The sequence below is a fragment of the Oncorhynchus mykiss genome, chromosome 16 (assembly GCF_057628025.1).
Source record: "Oncorhynchus mykiss isolate SJ-2025 chromosome 16, ASM5762802v1, whole genome shotgun sequence".
Taxonomy (NCBI): Eukaryota; Metazoa; Chordata; class Actinopteri; order Salmoniformes; family Salmonidae; genus Oncorhynchus; species Oncorhynchus mykiss.
The window spans coordinates 62,687,656-62,710,640 of record NC_143037.1 but is presented as its reverse complement, the minus strand read 5'-3'; the positions used below and the strand labels follow the sequence as shown (position 1 = coordinate 62,710,640).

Here is a 22,985-nt window from a genome sequence, read left to right as displayed (position 1 = left end):
AAAACAGAGAGACCTAATTTTCAAGAACAGATTTTTATGCTCCGAGAATATCCAAAGGTTGTGTAAATAGAAACTGTATTGAAAGAAATCCCCCTTGTATATAAAAAATATTATAACTCATGTATTAATCATGTCATAAATACATTTTCAATAAAAAGACAACATTTCAATAAAATACAGGGCTTGGAATTAATGAACTACACTTTGGTAGGAAGCACAAGTGCCATAGCTATATCTTACATCATCACGAGCAATATTGAAAGTTGACAAACATAAATTATTGAGTTTCAGCAGCAGACACAGAGCTTCCAGAAGGCTGAGTACCAGGAGTGACTTTGGCCTGACTGATCAAGGACAGACCAGCTCACAAGTTTACATACCCAATATTACATACCCAATCAGCATGAAAACACCACAATCTGTGTTTTGGTAGAGAAGCCAGCCACTTACACAGGTTAAGACAAAGGTGCATGTGTGCGTATCACTGTGGATGGTTCCCTGGTGTCATACTCCTCAATGAACTCTTGCATGGCCTCTACACAGCGCAGGCCAATCTCCCTGAGGTTCTCCTGTAGAGACAACTGGATGGGCCGCTCCAGGGAGGGGTCTTTGGCTATCAGCATCTTCACCACAACACCAAACGTGTCACAGTCCTGACGGTACACCTGTATAGCACACAGACAGTCAGCTTTTTCCACCATCACATTTAAACTGTGCATCACAGTCCTAAAACACAAAACCTGTACACGCATCTTCTAAACCACATTAAGCTGTGTCACAATCCTAATTGTACACCAGCACGACAAACACAAACATATTTTCATTGCACATGAGAGGTTTCTTTGCATTGCGGCTCCTGTTCCAGTGAGGAGCATAGCACAGATTGGTCTAAAGACACCTCAGCTCACTCTAATACCAGAGAAATGCTGCAGATATGAGCCTTCAGACACAGGAGGAGCAAGGCAGAAAAAAAAAAAAAGAAAAAAAAGTATATATATATATATATATATATATAGAGAGAGAGAGAGAGAGACAGAGAAAGAGAGAAAAAGAGAGAGAGAGAGAGAGAGAGAGAGAGAGAGAGAGAGAAGCTGGGCTGAAGAGAAAGGAAAATCACAAGAGATAGAGGATGGAGAGAGAGCGGGTGTGAAGAGAGGATGAAAGAGAGGATGGAAAGCAAGAGAGCATGAAAGAGAGGATGGAAAGACAGGGATTGAGAGAGTTCTGGGAGAGATGCTTGGGGCGAGAGGTCTCGTCATGTGTATGCCATTACCACTGAGTGGATTAGCAGTCCAGGGCAGCAGCACACACACACAGACAGCTGTTCACACGACAGTACACACCATGAAAGGGCACTGTGTGGATCTTTGAAGGATGGGTGTATCAGCTACCTGTTTTGAGACTACTCTCTCACGGAGCCTACCATCTCCAGTAACCATGGAGATGTGAAGAGCGAGAGATACCTTCTCATCAGTCGAGTGGATGGAGACAACACAACACACCTCCCACTGGCAACGCTTCATGTGATGTTCTGTCACATTGACTGTGACGTATCTATTAAAGCACGTGTATTTAAAGCTATTCAAAGAAAACAGCACCGTGCGCATGTGATGACTCATTATGATTAAGATTTATTTATTAAAAAACATGGACAAACAACCTGACAATAACAGAAGTTCCATCTGCGAGTGATTGCAGGTAAACTACCCAGGGATGTACAAGCAGATTATAACCTCACCATGTATTGGCTCTAATCATGAATGATAACCTATTCAACTGATTCAGCTGCTACAATGAAGAAAAAATTATAATAAATTAGACGTGTCTCTGGCGCAATGTTACTCAATTAGTTTTGGCACTGCAGTTATCAAATCTCCTTTTCCACAACTACCCGCTCTCTTTCTTTCTCTCTCTCTCTCCTTTCCCTCCCTCTCTATTTCCCCTCACTCTCATAATCCTACCTCCTCGTCTCTGTTATTTCTTTCTTTTCTCTCTCTCTCAAATTCAAATTGCTTTATTGGCATGAAATACAATTTGTAGCTATTGCCAAAGCGGTATAGTGGTACAGCATTTCAGTAAATACAGTACAATGCAATGAAGATAGTGAAATACAGTTAATTTCAGTAGTAATAATAGTACATATATAATAATGTATACATGTACAACACTACTGCTGTTGTATTGTGTAATCTTCAGTCATAAATGTAATTAAATAAAAATATGATTATAAAATAAACAACGGCTAATAAATAAACAAACATGAATGATGGTTACACTATGTATTACTTGTAATTTATATACAATGTAAATACTTCAGGGAATGAATTGTTGTGGGATGTCCCTCAGGCCATGGCAATCATATAGGGCAGTAATATTTGTGGTTTCACCCTCACCCAGAATAATTCACAGCTTTATGTCATTAGTAAATGCAGAGAAGTTAGGATTTGATTGAGAATTTTCTTGAAAAAATATTCTTATTTTGGAGTATTTCTTACAGAAGAGGAAAACGTTTCTATGTCTCTACCTCCCCTGTTGTGCAGTGACCACATAGACACCCCACTTTGGGTAGCCATGTTTTTTTGTGTCTCCCCTTCTCTATAGCCAATTGGTGGTATTTGGTCAGGATCTGTCTCTGTTTCGTATTTCTGACAGAATAGAGACATTCTGCCAATTTCTATTCTCTTTTGAGGGCCAAATAGTGATTTTGTTTTTTCTGTTTGTTACATTTTTCCAATTTGTCAAATAGTTTTAATTTCTGTAACAATTTGATAGATTTCCCTGTGTGTTTGGATAATAGGGTTGTTTAGTGTTTTTTTAATAGCTGACACAGGGGTCTCTGTTCAGGGTTCCGCTCTTGGATTTTCAGTGCTTTGAATTATAAGGATGTTTTGGGGCTTAATTTCAAACGGTGCAACATTTTGTCATTTTCTTTATATTTACAATTAAAAAGGTAATCTTCTGAGTTCCACTCTGCATGCATTATTTGTTATTTTTGATAATTCTGCAGAATTCTGTCTTAAGATTTTTCTCCCAATGCATTTAATCGTAATTACAGGTTAGACCCCAAACCTCACATCCATATAGTGCAATTGGTAAAATTACCCTATTCAATATTTTGCACAAAAATTATATATACAGTTAAAGTCATAAGTTTACATACACCTTAGCCAAATACATTTAAACTTAGTTTTTCACAATTCCCACCATTTAATCCTAGTAAAAATTCTCTGTCTTAGGATCACTACTTTATTTTAAGAATGTAAAATGTCAGAATAATAGTAGAGAGAATGATTTATTTCAGCTTTTATTTATTTCATCACATTCCCAGTGGGTCAGAAGTTTACATACACTCAATTAGTATTTGGTAGCATTGCCTTTAAATTGGTTAACTTGAGTCAAACATTTCGGGTAGCCTTCCACAAGCATCCCACAATAAGTTGGGTGAATTTTGGCTCATTCTTCCTGACAGAGCTGGTGTAACTGAGTCAGGTTTGTAGGCCTCCTTGCTCGCGCACTCTTTTTCAGTTCTGCCCACAAATGTTCTATGGGATTGAGGTCAGGGCAATGTGATGTCCACTCCAATACCTTGACTTTGTTGTCCTTAAGCCATTTTACCATAACTTTGGAAGTATGCTTGGGGTCAATGTCCATTTGGAAGACCCATTTGAGACCAAGCTTTAATTTCCTGACTGATGTCTTGAGATGTTGCTTCAATATATCCACATACATTTCCTATCTTATAATGTCATATATTTCGTGAAGTGCACCAGTCCCTCCTGCAGCGAAGCACCCCCACAACATGATGCTGCCACCCTCGTGCTTCACGGTTGGGATGGTGTTCTTCGGCTTGCAAGCATCCCCCTTTTTCCTCACAACATAATGATGGTCATTATGGCCAAACAGTCCTTTTTTTTCCATCAGACCAGAAGACATTTCTCCAAAAAGTACAATCTTTGTCCCCATGTGCAGTTGAAAAAGGCCTTTCAGGTTATGTCGATATAGGACTTGTTTTACTGTGGATATAGATACTTTTGTACCTGTTTCCTCCAGCATCTTCACAAGGTCCTTTGCTGTTGTTCTGGGATTGATTTGCACTTTCCGCACCAAAGTACGTTCATCTCTAGGAGACAGAACACGTCTCCTTCCTGAGCGGTATGACGGCTGCGTGGTCCCATGGTGTTTATACTCACGCACTATTGTTTGTAAAGATGAACGTGGTACCTTCAGGCTTTTGAAAATTGCTCCCAAGGATGAACCAGACTTGGAGGTCTACAAAAAAGGTTCTGAGGTAGGCCTTGAAATAAATCCACAGGTACACCTCAAATTGACTCAAATTATGTCAATTAGCCTATCAGAATCTTCTTAAGCCATGACATAATTTTCTGGAATTTTCCAAGCTGTTTAAAGGCATAGTCAACTTCTGACCCACTGGAATTGTGAAACAGTGAATTATAAGTGAAATAATCTGTCTGTAAACAATGTTGGAAAAATTATGTGTCATGCACAAAGTAGATGTTCTAACCGACGTGCCAAAACTGTAGTTTGTTAACAAGAAATTTGTGGAGTGGTTGAAAAACAAGTTTTAATGACTCCAACCTAAGTGTATGTAAACCTCCGACTTCAACTGTATATATTAATATCAAATCTTGGGGTTGTCTTGTTTCCAGACATTTTAAGATGTTTGTTTGTCAAATATTTGGATGTTCTATGAAAAAAAGAAGCTCCACATTGATATCTTTGTATTTTTGTTGCATATAGTCTGCTCTCAGGGTGCTCTTTTAAAACCTTTGCTTTATATTTGTTCCTCCCTGCTTCACTGGCAATACCTTCTGCATATTTGATGCAAGGTTGCTGAGCTGGGTAAATGTGACTGACCGACTCAATTAGGTCTTATGGGGCAACATTTGAAATTGTGTTTTTCACATTGGATAATGTGAATAATAACATGGTATATCATACACTGCAGTTGAGTAACAAATGCAAAGTAATTCTGCTTTGAAAGTTGATAAACTTGTAACCCCACTTTTGAGGAAATGGCCCTTGAATGTTTGGGACACCTGCTGGAGAGCTCTTCTTTATCTACACCCATTCAGCATCGTTCACACCCTCTTAAGCCCCAGCCCCACCCATCCCTTTAAGGATTCACGTGAGGCCATGTGCTAAACAATGAGTACGGTAGTGTACAACCAAAGATTTCAAGACTAAAAGCTGGTTTATATTACTTGTATCGACATGTCTGAAGACAGTTGTCGCAGCAACATCATGAGCATTCTTTGTCGTCCGACATCAAAATTGTCATTGTGAAAAAGTATAAACACAAAAATGACAGGCTGCATGACATCAGTTACTACCCTGCATGAATCTACAGGTAGCTAAAGCTAATAGCTAGGTTCAATGTTAGCTACCTAGCTAACACTATGCTATAACTAGCAATGCAAATGGCTCTGAGACACGAATAACATTACTACAAAGATCAGACACGTAACATTAGCTAGCGAGCCAATTAGAAACGTACAATATCTGAAAATGTAGCTAGCTAGACTCTCTTACATTGATGTTTGCTTCTGTCACTGATGCCATGGTTGCCCTTAGTTTGAAGATGTAATCCAGACAGGTGTTTTATACAACAGCCTTCTGTGTTCTCTCTTTAGTCAGACAGGAAAACCTAATTAAAGCCGAAACAAAAGATCTACATACTCTGCTTCTCCCGGAGATTCCACTGATTTCATAACTCGGTCCTCCAGAAAGTGGAGAGCCGTAGCAACATTTGCGTGGTTCTCTATATCATCTTTCAAAAAAGCCGCTTTAGAAAGGATCACCTACACATACTAAGCTCATGTTATAGACAGAAGCGTGCTACATGGCAAGCGCAATCCGAACTCATCTCTTGGCATATCCAGCCCATCCATTATCCCAGCTAGTGGGAAGGTTCCTGTTTTTATCCATGGCTAAACCAATTAGGCTCGTAATTTACCAATTTTATTTGTATTTACAGATGGCATACACTTTTGTATTTAAGGCACATGAAAGTTCACGTTCCAGAAGGCATTTGTGCCAAAAGATGCATTCAAATGCCTCGCCTGTGGAGTAGTGACACACGACATACATCTAGTTTCCTGAAACGAGTCAAAAATGTATCCATCTTAGTTAATTACAGCTGGATACAGTAGATGTTTTCACTTTGCTAGTTGTAGCTAGGCATTTCTCAATGTAAACAAAGCCCACCTTTCTTGTTTTCTGTCTGAATTGTTTTCTCGTGCTTGGGTAAGTTTAGGTACTTGTTTTGCTGTCTTTTGTCCGGTCCTTTGCTGTTTTTTATTGTCATTTTTGTTAGCTAACAGCAGGTAGCTAGTAGCTAGAAACTCTCTTAGTATGTTAGTATCCAGTTGAGTTATCAGGATGAAAGTTGTTTTCCAATGTACTTTATTGTATTCTTCTGATGTTATATTCTTAGTCCTTCATCTTTCACTCATGTTTTTCTCAAATGTACTCTACCTCCAAATAATTTGAAACATGATATGCAATACTAGATATTAAGAGCTCACTGTACTATACCTGTTCTATTTCTTTCCTCTTCTGTTGGATGGTTCTGTTTCGTGCTGCGGCCCTGCTCACGGTGGAGGGGAGCCCTCTATCCCTCTCTCTTTCTCCCTCTCTGCTATGGGATCTCTCCTTCTTTTGAGCCAACTACAGACACAGGGGAGAGAGAGTTACAAGCAGTTATAAGCAAAGCACTACTTATGAACAGTAAAATTGTTTCAAATCTAAAAATTCTGCAATTGAGGTAATATTTACATGTAGGTAGAGTTAAAGTGACTATGCATAGATAATGTTTACAGTTTAAAAGAGGGGGTAATGCAAATAGTCTGGGTAGCCATTTTATTAGCAGTTCGGGAGTCTTATGGCTTGGGGGTAGAAGCTGTTGAGAAGCATTTTGGATCTAGACTTGGAGCTCTGGTACCACTTGCCATATGGTAGCAGAGAGAAAAGTCTATGACTAGGGTGGCGGGAGTCTTTGACAATTTTTAGGGCCTTCCTCTGACACCACCTGGTATAGAAGGCCTGGATGGCAGGAAGGTTGGTCCCAGTGATGTACTGGGTCGTACGCACTATCATCTGTAGTGCCATGCGGTCAGAGGCCGAGCAGTTGCCATACCAAGCAGTCATGCAACCAGTCAGGATGCTCTCGATGGTGCAGCTGTAGAACTTTGAGGATCTGAGGACCCATGCCAAAAAAACAGCCATGTCTCTGACCTCCTCCCTATAGGCTTTCTTATTGTTGTCAGTGATCAGGCCTACCACTGTTGTGTCATCAGCAAACTTAATGATGGTGTTGGAGTCGTGCCTGGCCATATAGTCATGAGTGAACAGGGTGTACAGGAGGGGACTGAGCACACACCCGAGGGGCACCCGTGTCGAGTATCAGCATGGCGGATGTGTTGTTACCTACCCTTACCACCTGGGGGCGGCCCATCAGGAAGTCCATGTTCCCTTTGTATTCCTTAAGACCTTAGCACATTTGCCATTCAGAGCCCACCTGATTGTTGTTAAATTCATTACGAGCCTCTCTCTCCCCCTCTACTGTATCTTCTCAAGGTAAGCAGGCAGCAAGCCTCCGTTTGAATCATCAGCATGGTAAAACGGAAGGAGACAACCTTGTGCTTCGCTCTGCTCCTTTCTCTCTAAGTCAGACCATCCAACTTTCAATTCCATTCTTTATGCTGCACCTGTGCTCTCTCTGTCCTTCCAATTCCCATCATAGCCAAGAGCGCAGAGGACACACACAAAATAATCTTACCGAGCAGACTAGCCAAGATTACTCAAATGTTTGAGGTTTTCTTTTTTATATATCTTTGATTTGAAGGACCTTGAAAGACGCTGTGTGTGTGTGTGTGTAATAAACATTTTGACAGCGAGCATCATGGGCAAAGAGATGCACTCAGACTTAAATTCAATATAAGTACATTTGTTGCAGTGCATACCTCCCAGTGTGGTACATGTGACTTCTGAGAAATTGAAGCAGCAGTCAAGCAAGGGGGGGGGGGGGGTCATGGATTATATGTAATCAGTTACATATAAGGGACTACTCAGTTTGCTTCCGTTTATTTTTCAACTTGAAGAAATGAGCCCAATCAGTCATCCAGGACAAAATAAATGAGGCTAATTAGTCCTTAGTTTTTGGGATATGTGGTCTGGATATGTGATATGTGGTCTGTGGAATGTTGTTCCACTCCTCTTCAATGGCTGTAAGAAGTTACTGGATATTGGAACACGCTGATCTAGACCATCCCAAACATGCTCAATGGATGACATATCTGTGAGAATGCAGGCCATGGAAGAACAAGGACATTTTCAGCTTCCAGGAATTGTGTATAGATCCTTGTGTCATGGGGCCGTGCATTATCATGCTGAAACGTGAGGTGACGGCGGCGGGTAAATGGTACAGCAATGGGCCTCAGGATCTCATCATGGTATCTCTGTACATTCAAATTGCCATCAATAAAATGCAATTGTGTTTGTTGTCCGTAGCTTATGTCTGACCATACCATAACCCAACCACCACAATAGGGCACTCTGTTCACAACATTGACATCAGCAAACCGCTCACCCGCACGACGCCATACACATGGTCTGCGGTTTTGAGGCTGGTTAGAGGTACTGCCAAATTCTCTAAAACAATGTTGGAGGCAGTGTATGGTAGAGAAATGAACATTCAATTCTCTGGCAAGAGCTCTGTTGGGCATTCCTGCAGTCAGCATGCCAATTGCATGGCATTGTGTTGTGTAACAAAGCTGCAGATTTTAAAGTGACCTTTTATTGTCCCCAGCACAAGGTGCACCTGTGTAATGATCATGCTGTTCAATCAGCTTCTTGATTTGCCACACCTGTCAGGTGGATGGATTATCTTGGCAGAGAAGAAATGGGGATGTAAACACATCTCCGCACATAAGCTTTATGTGCACATGAAAGCTCCCAGAAATGTTCTATTTCAGCGCATGAAACATGGGACCAACACTTTACGTTTATATTTTTGATCAGTATACATTTCCAAGTCCTATTCTTGAGGATCAAGGAATATTTAATTAATTGGAAATGTACACTGTTTTTTTAATGTGAAGATATAGCCTAATCGTATTATTATCTGTAGTAAAAAGCAATGGGTTAGAAGAACCCTACATAACCAACCCATAAAGTACAATCAACATCCATTTATGGCGAACTATGTAAACTATAAGATTGAATTAACCTGCTATTGATGTCGTTCAAATGGTAATTTTGTCTTCAAAATTGTAACGCCCAGGTTAGTGGCTGGCACAGCCACAAAGTCATTAAAATCTGATTTTAAACATAGCCTTAACCTTAACTACACTGCTAACACTAATGCCTAACCATAACCTCAAAATTGACTATACTGTAAAAACTTATGAAAACAAAAAGTTAAGGTTAGGGTTAGGCATTAGTGTTAGCACTGTGCTTAAGGTTAGGTTTAAAATCAGATGTTATGACTTTGTGGCTGTGACAGCCACGAGCCCACACCCCTTAAGGGGAAAGTAATCAGATAACATTACTGAGTTTTGGTAATCCAAAAGTTACATTGTTGATTACAATTTGACAGGTAACTGTAACGGATTACATTTAGAAAGGAACCTACTCAAACCCTGCTGGTTAAACTTTTTTTTTTTTAATTTATGAAGGAGGCCTACCTACACGTAGTTTTGAAAGAGAGAGGGGATGATTTACAAGTTCAGTCACCGCAATACACTAGCGGAGCATGACAACAAATACAGGATGTGTGCCCTCCCTACTTTAAACAGCAGACTCCCCAGATCCCAAACGAGGCTGAGGAGTGGTGGAATGTGGACTTACTGTGAACGACACAGGCTGCTTCTCCTCTCTGCTGGCACCTGCAGAAGACCTGAGAGCACCTGCAACATCACACAGACAAACCACATCTTCAAACAACAATACAACACAAGCCCCCACTCAACATAACACACACCTACAACTCAGAACAGATGGGGGATAACTTAGAGCTAAACTACAGCAGCTGACATCTGTGATGAACTCCAATATCCTTGATTGGCCCAGTTGATATCTCTCAATTAACTCTAATATCTGTGATTGATGCTGGGACTACTCAATCTACCCAGTGTCCTCAGGGCCAAACTAACATCCCATTAGCGCCACTAGCTGAAGGTATAATTCAGGACTAAGCTTCCCCATCTCCATCTCTCTGGCTGCAATCTGCCATCAGCGGGAGAGTTATTGTTTATAGGCAGCACGCAGGGGCTAAAATTAATGTTTCGTTAAGCATTCTTTCAGCATTGGGTGTGATTTGCGAAGTCTGCCTCGCAACGTTTGACTGCAGTGTGGGTATGTGAGGCGATAGCTTTGTTATGGTTCATTACCTGTATACAGAGCTGGCTGTCTGCCTGGTACCTCACTCCCTCTTTCTCCTTGTTTTCTTTAGCTATATCTCTCTCCTTTTCCATCTCTAACACACACACTATAGAAATGAGTCACCATCATAGCAGATCTCTCAAGCACATAGAGCAACCTGTTCCTCACACACTCACCCACACCCACACACCTCCACAGTACTGCAGTCTGCGCAGAGACATAGCAGCTGATTAAAATAGGAGAAAAAGCAAGCACCACCACTACCACGGTTGAGAATAGCGATACAGCTAATTTAAACAAAAGCAAGGAGATGAAAGATGAAATGATGGTTTCTATTGCAGATATGACCTGGGTCGTCTTCAGGCAATGCAAAGTTATTCAAGAAAACACTTTCAAACATGATAGAGAATGAGGCTTAAGCATAAGAACTAATTGATGACTTACAGGCACACCGATTGCGGTCTTACTAAACCACTTTTATTCTTCATGATACTAATGCTAACGTGATGAGGCGAACTTTGATGATCAGAAATATTTACAGTACAGTACTTAAAGGGATACTTCGGGGTTTTGGCAATGAGAAAGTTAGATGTAGTTTCACGAGTCAATGCTAACTCACATTAGAGCAATGGCTGGAAGTCTATGTGTATCTACTACCATACTAGCAGATAGACTTCCAGTCAATGCGCTACGCTAGTTGGCATTAGCTCTCAAAACGACCTCTAACTTCCTTCATACTTGGACACAGAGAGATAAAAATGGTATCCACAAGTTTATCTGGCTCCTGGGAAGTAGATAAAGGGCCTCTTTGCCAAAATCCCAAAGTATTCCTTTAAATATATGCCCAATAGAGTACTATATTTAATAAAATATATTATAATTTGATGCTCAGCAGCTGTTATCTTATGTATTCTACATAAGAGGTGACATAAATACACTGGTGTTTAATGAAGGTTGGAATGATTGGCACTTTTTCAGTAGGATACTATTCTTTGCCATTTCATTGTATACATAATACTGTCATTATAATATCTACCAATGCTGTGTGCAGACAGTATTATGCAACATTGTCAGGTTGTTGCTTGGTGACTATCAACCACCAGGAATACTGATGAGCAAAACACATTCCAAATGTAGCTAATATATTCACTGTCTGAGTTGACATGAACACTGTTTGCTCATACTGCACTCTAGTGTTCACACGAGTAAAGTGATATAGGTATTTTAGGAATATAATTTTTTTTTTGCATGTACTAGGGCTGCCCGATAAGGGTAAGATCTGATTTTTTAAAAACCAAATGTTAGATTTTTCGTGCGATATAGATCAAAACACTTGGGTGAACTGTTGGAATCCTAGAAATAGGATGACATATTGAGAAGCTAAGTAGAAAGCAGCATCGTTCTTGTTTTGAACAATCGGTTGACTGCATTTGATCTAAGAGAACAGCACACAAACTTTTAATGATCTAACAGCGAGGAAGAGGAACTGCCCTGCTTGATTGACGGGGGCGGTCTTGGTGCGGGAAACAGCCACAAGAGAACAAAATAATTGAAAAGTAAAGAAAAAAAAGGGGCCATTACACGGCTGAGATGCGTTTCAAAATATGTATTGCGATATGAATATTTCACATGTCAATATTGACATTTCGATGTGAATCTGATTAATTGTGCAGCCCTAGCCCCTACTATGAACTCTGCCAAGAGATCTGGTTCATGTTGGCATAGACGGTAATACGCTTACCCTGTAGCCACAGGTTATTTAATTTGGTCAAAACTCCCCTCAAACACAACATGAGTGTAAACCTACTGGTGTGTCCTTTAGGTGAGGACTTGGCGGGGGAGTTCCTGTCCATGTTCCTCTGGTCACTGTACTGGCTGTTGGGGCCTGATGGGTCTTGTGGTGGGCCTAGGGGCCCAGGGGGGCCGGACTGGTCTCTCCAGTGAAACCGTGGGCGGGGGGTAAAGGAGTGGTATCTCTGGAACCCAAAACTGAAGCGGGGCTTCCGGAATGAATGATCGTCCCTTATGAATCGGTACAGTAAGGAAAACAGCAGAAAATAAGAGGTGTGAATGAGTGAGTGAGAGTATTGTGAGTCGGTGAATGTGTGGAAATGTTGAAATGACCAAGAACAAACCTTAGGCTACACAAGGTTGCTCTGAAATGTCCTTAAGTCTTACCGTGGTCTGTTGAATCTCCCTCCAAACCTCTGCCTAAACGAACCAGTTATTCTGTGTCTAGGCGGACTTCTCATTCTTCTCAAAGGTCGTTTCTCCTCCTGAAAATGTTACAGAGTAAGCTAATTAGTGTTCATGATGAGAAATTGTATCCACTGTGAGCTCGCTGTAGCCTGGTATCCAGATCTGTATGCAGCAAATGCCATAGAATGAATATGGCAGAAGAGTTGGCTAAAGTAAACAACTACAAATCTGGGACTGGGACCATGCTGAACCTGGCATTACACAAAATGACTCACATGTAACTTCAGTTAAATTGATTATATATCTAATACCGCAGTGACATGTTTGATAGGTCCCTCGTGTGGCCTCTTGTCACGTGACTCTTCATTGCATTCTCTGTGTGGCATGGTGGAGCTCTGGAAAGTGAAAGTTGAATCATACTTCAGACTTTAGTGTTTTAGTGGAGGTGTAACTCATGCATTTGTGTCTGGATTGGGACTGCTAGTACAAAGAGAATGTGCAATGTTTGATTGTGCTATGATGACCAATAATTTAGTAATATGTCTTATAACAATAGTTTTAGCAGAGCCACAACTATGCCTGTTTGTTTCAGTTGTAAACAACACAGTGCATTGGTTGTGCACTTCCTTCACAATGAAACAATCAGGAAGTGGATTTGAGTAGGGGATTACATAATTACATGATAATGGTGCACTTCTTTGGTAAAACACTTAGTTGACAAAATAAGCTAGCTGACAGCTTGACGGATGTTTTTCCTTCAATGAGACAAACCAGAGTAGGAATGATCACACAGGTCAGTCGGTCTTAAGAATAGCGGGTATATTTACCTTGCCCTGCGTTGTCTCGTATGGCCGTGTATCCATTTATTTTATTTAGAAGTTCCAGTGAAATTGTTGTTTTCATTCAGTCGTTACCAGCAACACACGTCTGATCAGGTGTGGTCTTGTTATGTTGCTCTGTCAGGTTCGTTTCATTATCACCACCTACCTTATGTATTTCGTGACAGCGTCATTTAACTTTCGATTCCTATGCGAACAATGCAGAAAGCCGTCCGTCCGAGGCATTCAACTTCTTGTTGTAAAAGTCTATGTAGGAAAACTTTCAAGAGAGACCGCACACAAAGGCCTATGTACAAATGAGCCTGTCCTATCACCAGGTTCCCTTAAAAACTCGTTTGAAAAAAACAATAAACAAATGAATGCCCATAAAGGTCTGTCCCAGCCATATTGTGTTATCTGGCGTTGTCACCTGTGACTTGCGTTGCAGTCAAACCTGCCTGCGACTTGTGAGGTTTCCGGTGTTGTGGCGAAAATCTCCCCCCTCCCTTCGCGTGAACGCGCACGCACTCAATTCTTCATTGCTGCGATTTACTTGCTAGTTGAGATTTCTGATCACGTTAGACTGCATTTCATTTTTTTTTTTTATGTCGGATTGGTGCAGGGGAGGCACTAGTAATGTCTGCAGTTTTCGGTTTGGCTATTTGTGTATTAGTCTATAAATAAATATATTTGCCAAAATTCATCTCTCCCATGTCTTATTCGACTAGTAATTATTCTGAAATGTTTATTGCTTGCCTAAATTTTACTCCCTTCTCTATGTTTAATGTAACACACATATTAATTATTAATGTTGGTTGCCTATCGTGCAGTTTGTTCTATAGAAAGTATTTGACTCGGATGTGTGCCACAGAAAGTATTTGACTTTAGCCACAAAATTAAGGAAATTAGAAGGGGGGTGGGGGATTACGGCAAGGCCATTTTCTTGCCTGCCGAAATTCTCCCCCCCCCCCCCCCCCCTCCCCTCTAATTTCTTTAATACCTTAATACTTTCTATAGAATAAACTTCACTTCAGGATAGGCAACCGAAATTAATCATTAATGTATGTGTGTTATATTAAACATAGAGGAGGGAGTAAAATGTAGGCAAGCAATAAACATTTCAGAACAACTACTAGATGAATAGGACATGGGAAAACTGCAGATATTAGTGTCTCCCCCACATTCAAACCGAAAAAAATAAATGAAACGCAGCCTAACGTGATCAGAAATCTCAACTAGCAAGCAAGTCGCAGCAATGAAAATTTGAGTGCGTGCGCGTTCAAGCGAAGGGGGGAATTCTGTCGGGGGGAGATTTTTGGCACAACGCCTGTAAACGCGGTCATCACTAGTTACAACAGTCACAAAGTCATAAACCCTGTCTATTTCAAATTATCTTATTAAAGTCTGATTTTAAACCTAACATTAACCACACTGCTATACTTATGCCTAACCCTAAACTTAAATTAAGACCCCCCAAAAAATAAATCATACACTTAGACTTTGTGGCTATGGTAACTAGTGGAAACCAGCAAACACTGTCCAATGACGGACACAAGATGGCGTTATTTGATTTCACACTCGTCTTCTGGGCAAGACACGCCTCCGCGGAAGTGTTGCAATTGGCTGCTGGTCGTTAGGTTCGAGTCATGTGAGCGGTTTTGACTACGATGCCGAGCCATATTTTACCTCGAGCGCTTTGTTTTGACTAAGGTGAAGCGAAATAAAAGAGCAAAACTGCGACAGTTACGCCAGATTGTTTCCCGGGCAGCTGTTGAAGATGGCGAACTCAGATAGGATCAAGAAAAGGTAATAATTGATGATGTATCCTCAGATATACAGTGCCAGTCAAACGTTTGCACACACCTACTCATTCAAGAGTTTTTCTTTTTCTTTAAAAAAGTGTTAAACAAATCAAAATATATTTTATATTTGAGATTCTTCAAGGTAGCTAGCTACCCTTTGCATTGATGACAGCTTTGCACACTTGGCATTCTTTCAACCAGCTTTGAGGTAGTCACCTGGAATGTATTTCAATTAACAGGTGTGCCTTGGTTAAAAGTTAATTTGTGGAATTTCTTTCCTTCTTAATGTGTTTGAGCCAATCAGTTGTGTTGTGACAAGGTAGGAGTGGTATACAGAAGATAGCCCTATTTGGTAAAAGACCAAGTCCATATTATGGCAAGAACAGATCAAATAAGCAAAGAGAAACGACAGTCCATCATTACTTTAAGGCATGAAGCACAGTCAATCTAGAACATTTCAAGAACTTTGAAAGTTTCTTCATGTGCAGTTGAAAAAACCATCAAGCGCTATGATGAAACTGTCTCTCATGAGGACTGCCACAGGAAAGGTTGTACTACTGTTTTTTACTCATTGGACCACACGTACACAGTACTTCAGTTAGGCATATGCCTTATGGGTTACAAAGGATGTTTGAATGCATATACAATTCATTTCATTTTGGTTCATTTCCTGACAGGGGTTTGGGCATTATCTTGGTATATGTATATAATAATAATAATAATAATAATAATAATAATAATAATAATAATAATAATTCATTATGTTTAATGTACATTCATTTTATACATCAAATTATCCTTTAATTTAATATTGTGTTCAACTTTGCAGGTATCAGCACTTCAAGAACGACCTGGAAAAGCTCTACTACCGCAGAGAATATTGTGCCCTGTGCCAGTGAGAGGAAACGGCACTAACAACTCGGCCAAGAGGATCTTAAAGGATAAAATTCTGCCTCGAACAAATGCTAATAACGTCCCCCAGCTCTTTGACTTCTTGACCACTCGTCTGTCAGCTTACTATAAAGCCAAAGCGGCTTAGACATGCGTGCATACATTTTATGTATGGGTGGTCTATTCACAGATCAATGACATGCACTTTGAAGTGAAGCACTCGTCCTCACCTGGCCAGATCTACATAGTGGACATGTATATGGAGATGTGCAATTGTCCAATGGGATGAAAAGGTGATCCATGCAAGCACCAGACTGCCATTATCATCCATCACCAGTGCCAGAGCAGCAGCTTCTTGCCACTAACATCTGAAATGAGAGCAAAAATGTTGCATATAGGCACAAATTAAAATGTTGTAAATCAAAAATATATATATTTTTTAATCTGTTGAGATTTATTGTGTAAGACATCCCTTCAAAAATGTGATGCATGTTTGGCCGATGTGGCAGGGTGAACTGCGCTAAGAGATCCAGTGCCATCCAGTGAGCCTCCAGGCATACAGTGCCTCAAATCTCAGCGCAACCAAACATCGGTCGCACACAGGAAGGACAGGTTGGGTGGACGACAAATCCGTCTGCAGGACGAACCACAAAAACATCAGGGCCTGACCTGTTGAGATTACATACACTTTTTTACTGTAATCGTTGTTCAGGAGTTGTCTGTATTGTCAAACTTGTTTTCACAAGGTGAAAGACAACCCCGACTCCACAGAAAAGACCTGTTGCAACTGACCAATGCTACACATCTACCAGAAGCTCACAGAATGGTTTATTTAGGGACAACTGAGCCAGAGATTCCAGACCCTGGTGAAAGCAGAGTTTTGGTGTAAATATTTCACTTCACAGCCTTAAGTAATTATTTTTATTATTAATGTAATATTGTACAGTTGATTGATCCAAATAATGAATGTACAGTATGTATTTAATTATTATTGTGTGATTATACAGTAGATTGATCCAATTACTATTTTGAATGTCAATGTTTTGTCAGAGTTTGATGGAATAAAATAATTTATTTTACATGCTAAATCTGTTTGTTTCATGAGTGCCATTGATCTTTCAGATAAGTCAATAAATGGCTATGGTATGCTTATTATAAGACGCAGACATTGAGTCTGTCGGTGGTGATAAAAATAAATTAGTCTGCCTGTCCCCTCAGTTCATTAGTAGTCTGTCTCTCTACTAGCTAGCAAGCTATCACGGTGTGCGTGAAACCCTGCCTGGTGCGCCCTTCAGCTGACAAATCAGGAGGATTCATGAGACTAAGGACCTTAAAAAGCCAATCGCAGCACTTCAGTGGGGCGTGTCTTGCCCAGAAGATGAGTGGGAAATCAAATCACATCACGGCGTGGTGAAATCACATTTTGATGTTACCCACTTGTTGTATAGTGGTGCACCCCAGATAAGCCACAAATCAGACAAATGGAAAAAACCAAAGCTTGTTTAAAACTCTATTTTTTCATCAATGAATGCAATGTCAGTTTTAGCAGCAGCCATTGGCAAAACCTGTGATTTAAAATACAGTAAGTTACATAGAGTGTAGAAATCATTAGGAACACCTTCCTAATGTTGAGTCACACCTCCTTTTGCCCTCCATGGGGGGTGATAAGGGACATATATATAAGCCTAGGCAACCGTACCACCTGACATGACATGATACCAACGCCTTACTAACGTCTGCGTGACGCCTGCATCGCGTGTTAATGAAAGTCATAATGTGCATAGTTTATATTTATATTAATTCAATCTCAACCATAAATGTTAGAAACGTACAATTGTTCCCGTGCAAGCAGACATTCCAACGTAGCCACCTTGAACTATAGTGTAGCGTACGGCTTGTGTATTTCCTGTTATCGCTAAAGGCCTAGAAAAGATGATGCCCAATCTATAGATAATCAGTCTTTCCCTCAACACCTCATGGCATGGTATGTTTATTTTATCTCGCTGTATACAGATCTAAATGTTGTTAGCCAATCACAGACTGTTTTATCAGTTCACATCAGACAACCAATAAGAGTTGTGTCCACGGCTTTCAGAGGAGTTCATAGGTGCTATTTCGGAATCCTTGGGATGTCCCTTAAGTCAATAGAGCAGTTCATAGACTTTCCCGGAGGGTATGTGCTATTTGGCTTCCTTGGGATGTCCATACCTCTATCAAGTATAAATGTAAATTGGTTAAAGTTAGTGTTAGTTTAGGGTAAGGACGTCCCAAGGAATCCGGATTGGAGTGACCATTCATAGAATGAGAGACTGGCACGGTATTTGAGAGCTCGGCAGCAAGACAGACATTAATTTGTTAGTTTTTTATTTTGTTAATTTTTTTTACAAGTGGCAGAAGCGATTTTCGAGTGTCTGCCCCAGATAGTTTCATTAGAGACGATGAAAATAATTACCCAGATGTCCTTGATCCAGTTGAGGAGTAAGTAGGCTATGTTTAAGTTGTGATATCGTTAGGAAATATTTAGTCCTACTGTGATAAAGGCAAATTTGGTTAATTAAAAAATAATATTTTTTTGTTGATAACGTATTGTCAAAAGCACGTAGGCAATCTTACCTACTGAGGAGTGCATATTCTTTCCCAGAGGGTCCGTGCTATTCAGAATCCTTGGGATGTCCCTATCTCCATCAAGTATAAATATATAAAAGGTTAAGTTGTGTTAGTTTAGGGTTCAGGGTAAGGACGCCCCAAGGAATCCGGATAGCAGTGACCATTCATAGAGTGAGAGACTGGCACGGTATTTGAGAGCTAGGTGGCAAAACAGACATACATTTTCTTTTCTAAGTGGCAGAAGTTATTTTCGAGTGTCTTACCCAGATAGTTTCCTTATTAGAGACAATGAAAATAATTACCAAGATGTACTTGATCCAATTGAGGAGTAACTAGGCTATATTTAAGTTGTGATATCGTTAGGAAATATTTAGTCCTACCGTGTTAAGGCAAATGTGGTTTATTTGAAAAGAATACTTTTTTGCTGATAACGTATTTTCAAAAGCATATAGGAAATATTATTTACTGTGTCGATAGTGGAGTAGGCTAGTGTACAATAACGTAATTCGATGTGCTAGTATTATTTATTTAATGGATTAATTCAATTGTAAATGAAATAACTACTTTTCACTGAAGAAGAGAAACAAAGGTAGAACATGCTACTTTGATCGAAGACCTAAAATCAGGCCTGACAATATCACAACGGTGTCCTAATATAGTGTGGATACAGTAGTAGCCTATTTTACACCAATGTAACTGTGTGTGCTATGATTATTTTTATTTCATTCAATGATTACGTTATTGTACCAAGTAGATACAGGAGCAGTCTACATTAATAATGTAATTGAATGTGTTATAGTATCATTTATTTCACTGACGAATACAATTGTAAACGAGGATGGGTAGGTTACTTCATTCAGTGAATACTGAATGTCTTGCTATCTCTGGGAGTATGTTAATGATGGCTTTTCAGCTGTTGAACTATGGCAATGTCAAACTAATTTCTAAATCTCTTTCTTTGAGCCAAGATGTGAATTTCTAAACCTCTCTTTTAGTCAAGATGTGAATTTCTAAACCTCTCTTTTAGTCAAGATGTGAACCAATCAGCTTCACTGCAGGTGCTCAACCCACCACCCTCACTGTTCTCCCTCCACAAGTAACCACATCATCTTCTCCTGTTCAACTACTTTGCCTCCACACTAAAAAGGACTGTACATATACCCCTGTGCCCATCTCAGTGTAACATGATCCATCCAAGGCCTCAGCGGGATGCCTAAAATGTGAGAAATGTAAGCAAGATGCTATAGAATGTGTGTGTGTGTATGGATGGAGTCCCAAGTAAAGACTTGAGAAGATGGCAAAGGAGACAGTAATGAGAGTGAGAGCATACAGTATGAAAATAAAGACCCATTGGGATCTAAAATGAGTGTGTGGTGCCTCGTGTCTCCTTTTTGACCGTTTGAGGATACTACAGGATACTACCCTGGTGGAGGTTCTTGGAGCACTGTGATTTAAGTGTGAGCAGAGGTTGACAAAAACCTTCAAAGGTGGTGGTGCTATGTTGCATGTTATCTTGAATACCAGGCAGATGTTTGAGTACAGAATCAAATGGTGTGAACTTAACAGGCTAAACTTGTTGAGTATACTCTTTGAGAAAAGGGTTCCAACAGGATTCTTTGGCTGTCACCAAAGGAGAAAACTTTCTGGTTCCAGGTAGAACCTTCTGTGGAATGGAGCCCAAAAGTGTTCTACTTAGAGACAGAAGGGGTTCTACCAGGAACCAAAAAGGGTCCTCCCATGGGGACAGTGGAAGAATCCTGTTAGTTTGTAGATAGCACCTTTTTATCTGAGTGTAGGCCTATATTGCAGTCGTGGTTCCATGGATATCTGTGAAAAATAAAATTAATTGATGGTGGTGAGTTAAGATAATCAGAAATACTATGAAGCATCCCCACTTTTAGCACACATTTGCAAGCAGGCAAAGTAACCTATGTGTGCTGAGGCATGTGTGATCACTTAACATTGACAGGACCAACAAAAAATACATTTAACCCAACCTCTCTTAATTGAAATCCAATATTCGGCGCCTGGGGAATAGTTGGTTAACTGCCTTGCTCGGGCAAAATGACAAAAAAAAAGTTCACCTTGTCAGCTTTGATCTTGCAACCCTTCAGTTACTGGCCTAACACTCAAACCACTAGGCTACCAAGAAGCCCTTGGGGTTTGTATTGATGCAAGAAATGGGCATATCTACACAGTAAAGGTGGCTGCCATATCAACTAGCCTAATCATTTTAGCATTGCGGTGATAGGCCTATTTTAGCTAAATCGACAAATGAAATGTATGAACTAAACAGACACTTAAACTAACACGTAACACATGTAGACATAACATCATAATAAACTTACACGCGAACACACATTAGCAATGTGAACACCACATGAACACTACGTTTACATAACGTGTACGTGTCACGTGACGTGAACGAGTCAGCAGTTTGACTCCTTTGAAACAAACTTGTCTCCTTTGACAATCCATGTTAATTCAAGGCATTATTTTATGGAGCTAGGAAGACGTTAGGTGACTAGGTGAGGTATCAGTAGCTTCACGTGGCTTAATTCTGTCATGAATCACCCCCCATAGAGCCCTGAGATACTAGCCCATGTTGAAGCCATTGCCACCCTCAGATGTGTCAAGTTGGCTGGATGTCCTTTGTGTGGTGGACTATTCGGGCATGGCTGCGGGGAAATGTTCTAGGTTGGGCGTACTGACGAGTATTTTTGTTTGCTCATACAGCTCCAAGGAGGGAAAAGAGAATATAGTGAAAAGAATATTGATTACTTGGCTAAGTTCATTTTTTGTTATGAGTCGCTAATGCCGCAGAGGATCATCGGAGTAAACGTGAATGAACGGTTGTCTTAGGGACAAAATTTCACATACTCATTTGAGCAGCCACAAAGCAATTGCCTAAGCCTACTGTATGATTGCGGTAGAACTTCATTGCCCCTAGCAGTCATACCACGCAATATGATTTTCACATGGATTTTTATGATAAAAATTTTATACCGATAAATGGCAGTTTAAACACTAAAACATTTTTTTCAATTTGTCACATAATACTAACCTCTCTTTCCTTCTCTCTCAGTCCACTGAGTGCTAAAGGTCGTAATGACGCCTTCTACCTGAACCCGTGGTGGCCCCCAAAAGCCCCATTGTACTCCACCCAGCCAATCAACAGAGAGTAGATCCTCGCTCGCTGACTCATAGTGAGAGAGAGATCCAGGAAGTTGTTGCCAACCGCCAACGTACACTAGTAGGACTGGAAGAGGTGGGGAAAGACCATTAACTTAGACATCGTATCATTACGGCGTCGGTGAGAGCATTGGGCAGGGCCATTGAGGCTATCTCTATATTGAGGTAGTACATTTTCTACTTCTATGAGTTGGCAAAAAACAGAAAGGGTTCACACTGGTGTTTGAACAGTATAAAGCCAAGGTTGGCGATTTACTGCCACCTGCAGTTATGGAATGTTTATTAATGAGTAGGCCTATAATTCATTGGCCCATCTCTCCTGACAGCTAAACATTTTGGATTATGATAATTTGCTAGTAAAAACATTTGTTTGCTCCCCCTATTTTAATTTGCTCCATGGCCAGGTGTAGGGTTGTCACTAGTTAACACAGCCACAAAGTCAAACCCTTTCTATTTCAACATGATCTTAAAATCTGTTGCACATCATTTCATAGAAAAGGCACGTAAGCCTCACGGAAACATCCAAAGTCATACAGTGCATTCGGAAAGTATTGAGACCACTTAACTTTTTCCACATTTCGTTACAGCCTTATTCTAAAATGGATAAATAAATACAAATCTCAGCAATCTACACACAATAACCCATAATGACAAAGCAAATACAGTTTTTTTGTAAAATGTTTGCAAATGTATTCAAAATAAAAAAAACAGATACCTTATTTACATAATTATTCAGGCCCTTTGCTATGAGACTCGAAATTGAGCTCAGGTGCATCCTGTTTCCATTGATCATCCATGAGATGTTTCTACAACTTGAATCCACTTGTGGTAAATTCAATTGATTGGACATGATTTGGAAAGGCACACACCTTTGTATATAAGGTCTCGCAGCTGACAGTGCATGTCAGAGTAAAAACCAAGCCATGAGGTCGAAGAAATTGTCCGTAGAGCTCTGAGACAGGATTGTGTCAAGACACAGATCTGGGGAAGGGTAACAAAAAATGTCTGCAGCATTGAAGGTCCCCAAGAACACAGTGGCCTCCATCATTCTTAAATGGAAGACGTTTGGAACCAC

At 40.3% G+C, this 22,985-nt stretch overlaps 1 protein-coding gene and 1 long non-coding RNA gene across 5 annotated transcripts; one reads left to right on the top strand and one right to left on the bottom strand.

The window, feature by feature from the left end:
• Positions 1–17: 17 nt before the first annotated feature.
• On the bottom strand, positions 18–13,885 carry LOC110492463 (uncharacterized). 4 transcript variants are annotated; one of them, XM_021566804.3, is made up of 7 exons: positions 13,428–13,885; positions 12,912–12,995; positions 12,580–12,677; positions 12,209–12,423; positions 9,868–9,926; positions 6,556–6,687; positions 18–665 (listed from the first exon to the last, which is right to left on the bottom strand). In XM_021566804.3, the coding sequence occupies exons 1-7, from the start codon at positions 13,461–13,463 to the stop codon at positions 456–458; spliced, it is 834 nt and encodes a 277-aa protein (XP_021422479.1). In that variant the 5' UTR covers positions 13,464–13,885; the 3' UTR covers positions 18–455. The 4 variants fall into 4 exon arrangements, with proteins under 4 accessions (XP_021422479.1, XP_036803350.1, XP_021422480.1 ...); XM_036947455.2 differs by having other exon boundaries at positions 13,588–13,885; XM_021566805.3 differs by lacking the exon at positions 12,912–12,995.
• A 1,073-nt stretch (positions 13,886–14,958) lies between these two features.
• LOC110492462 (uncharacterized) lies at positions 14,959–17,199 on the top strand. The gene is made up of 2 exons (XR_002469011.3): positions 14,959–15,224; positions 16,050–17,199. It is a non-coding gene; the product is annotated as an uncharacterized LOC110492462 (long non-coding RNA).
• The last annotated feature ends 5,786 nt before the right edge of the window (positions 17,200–22,985 follow it).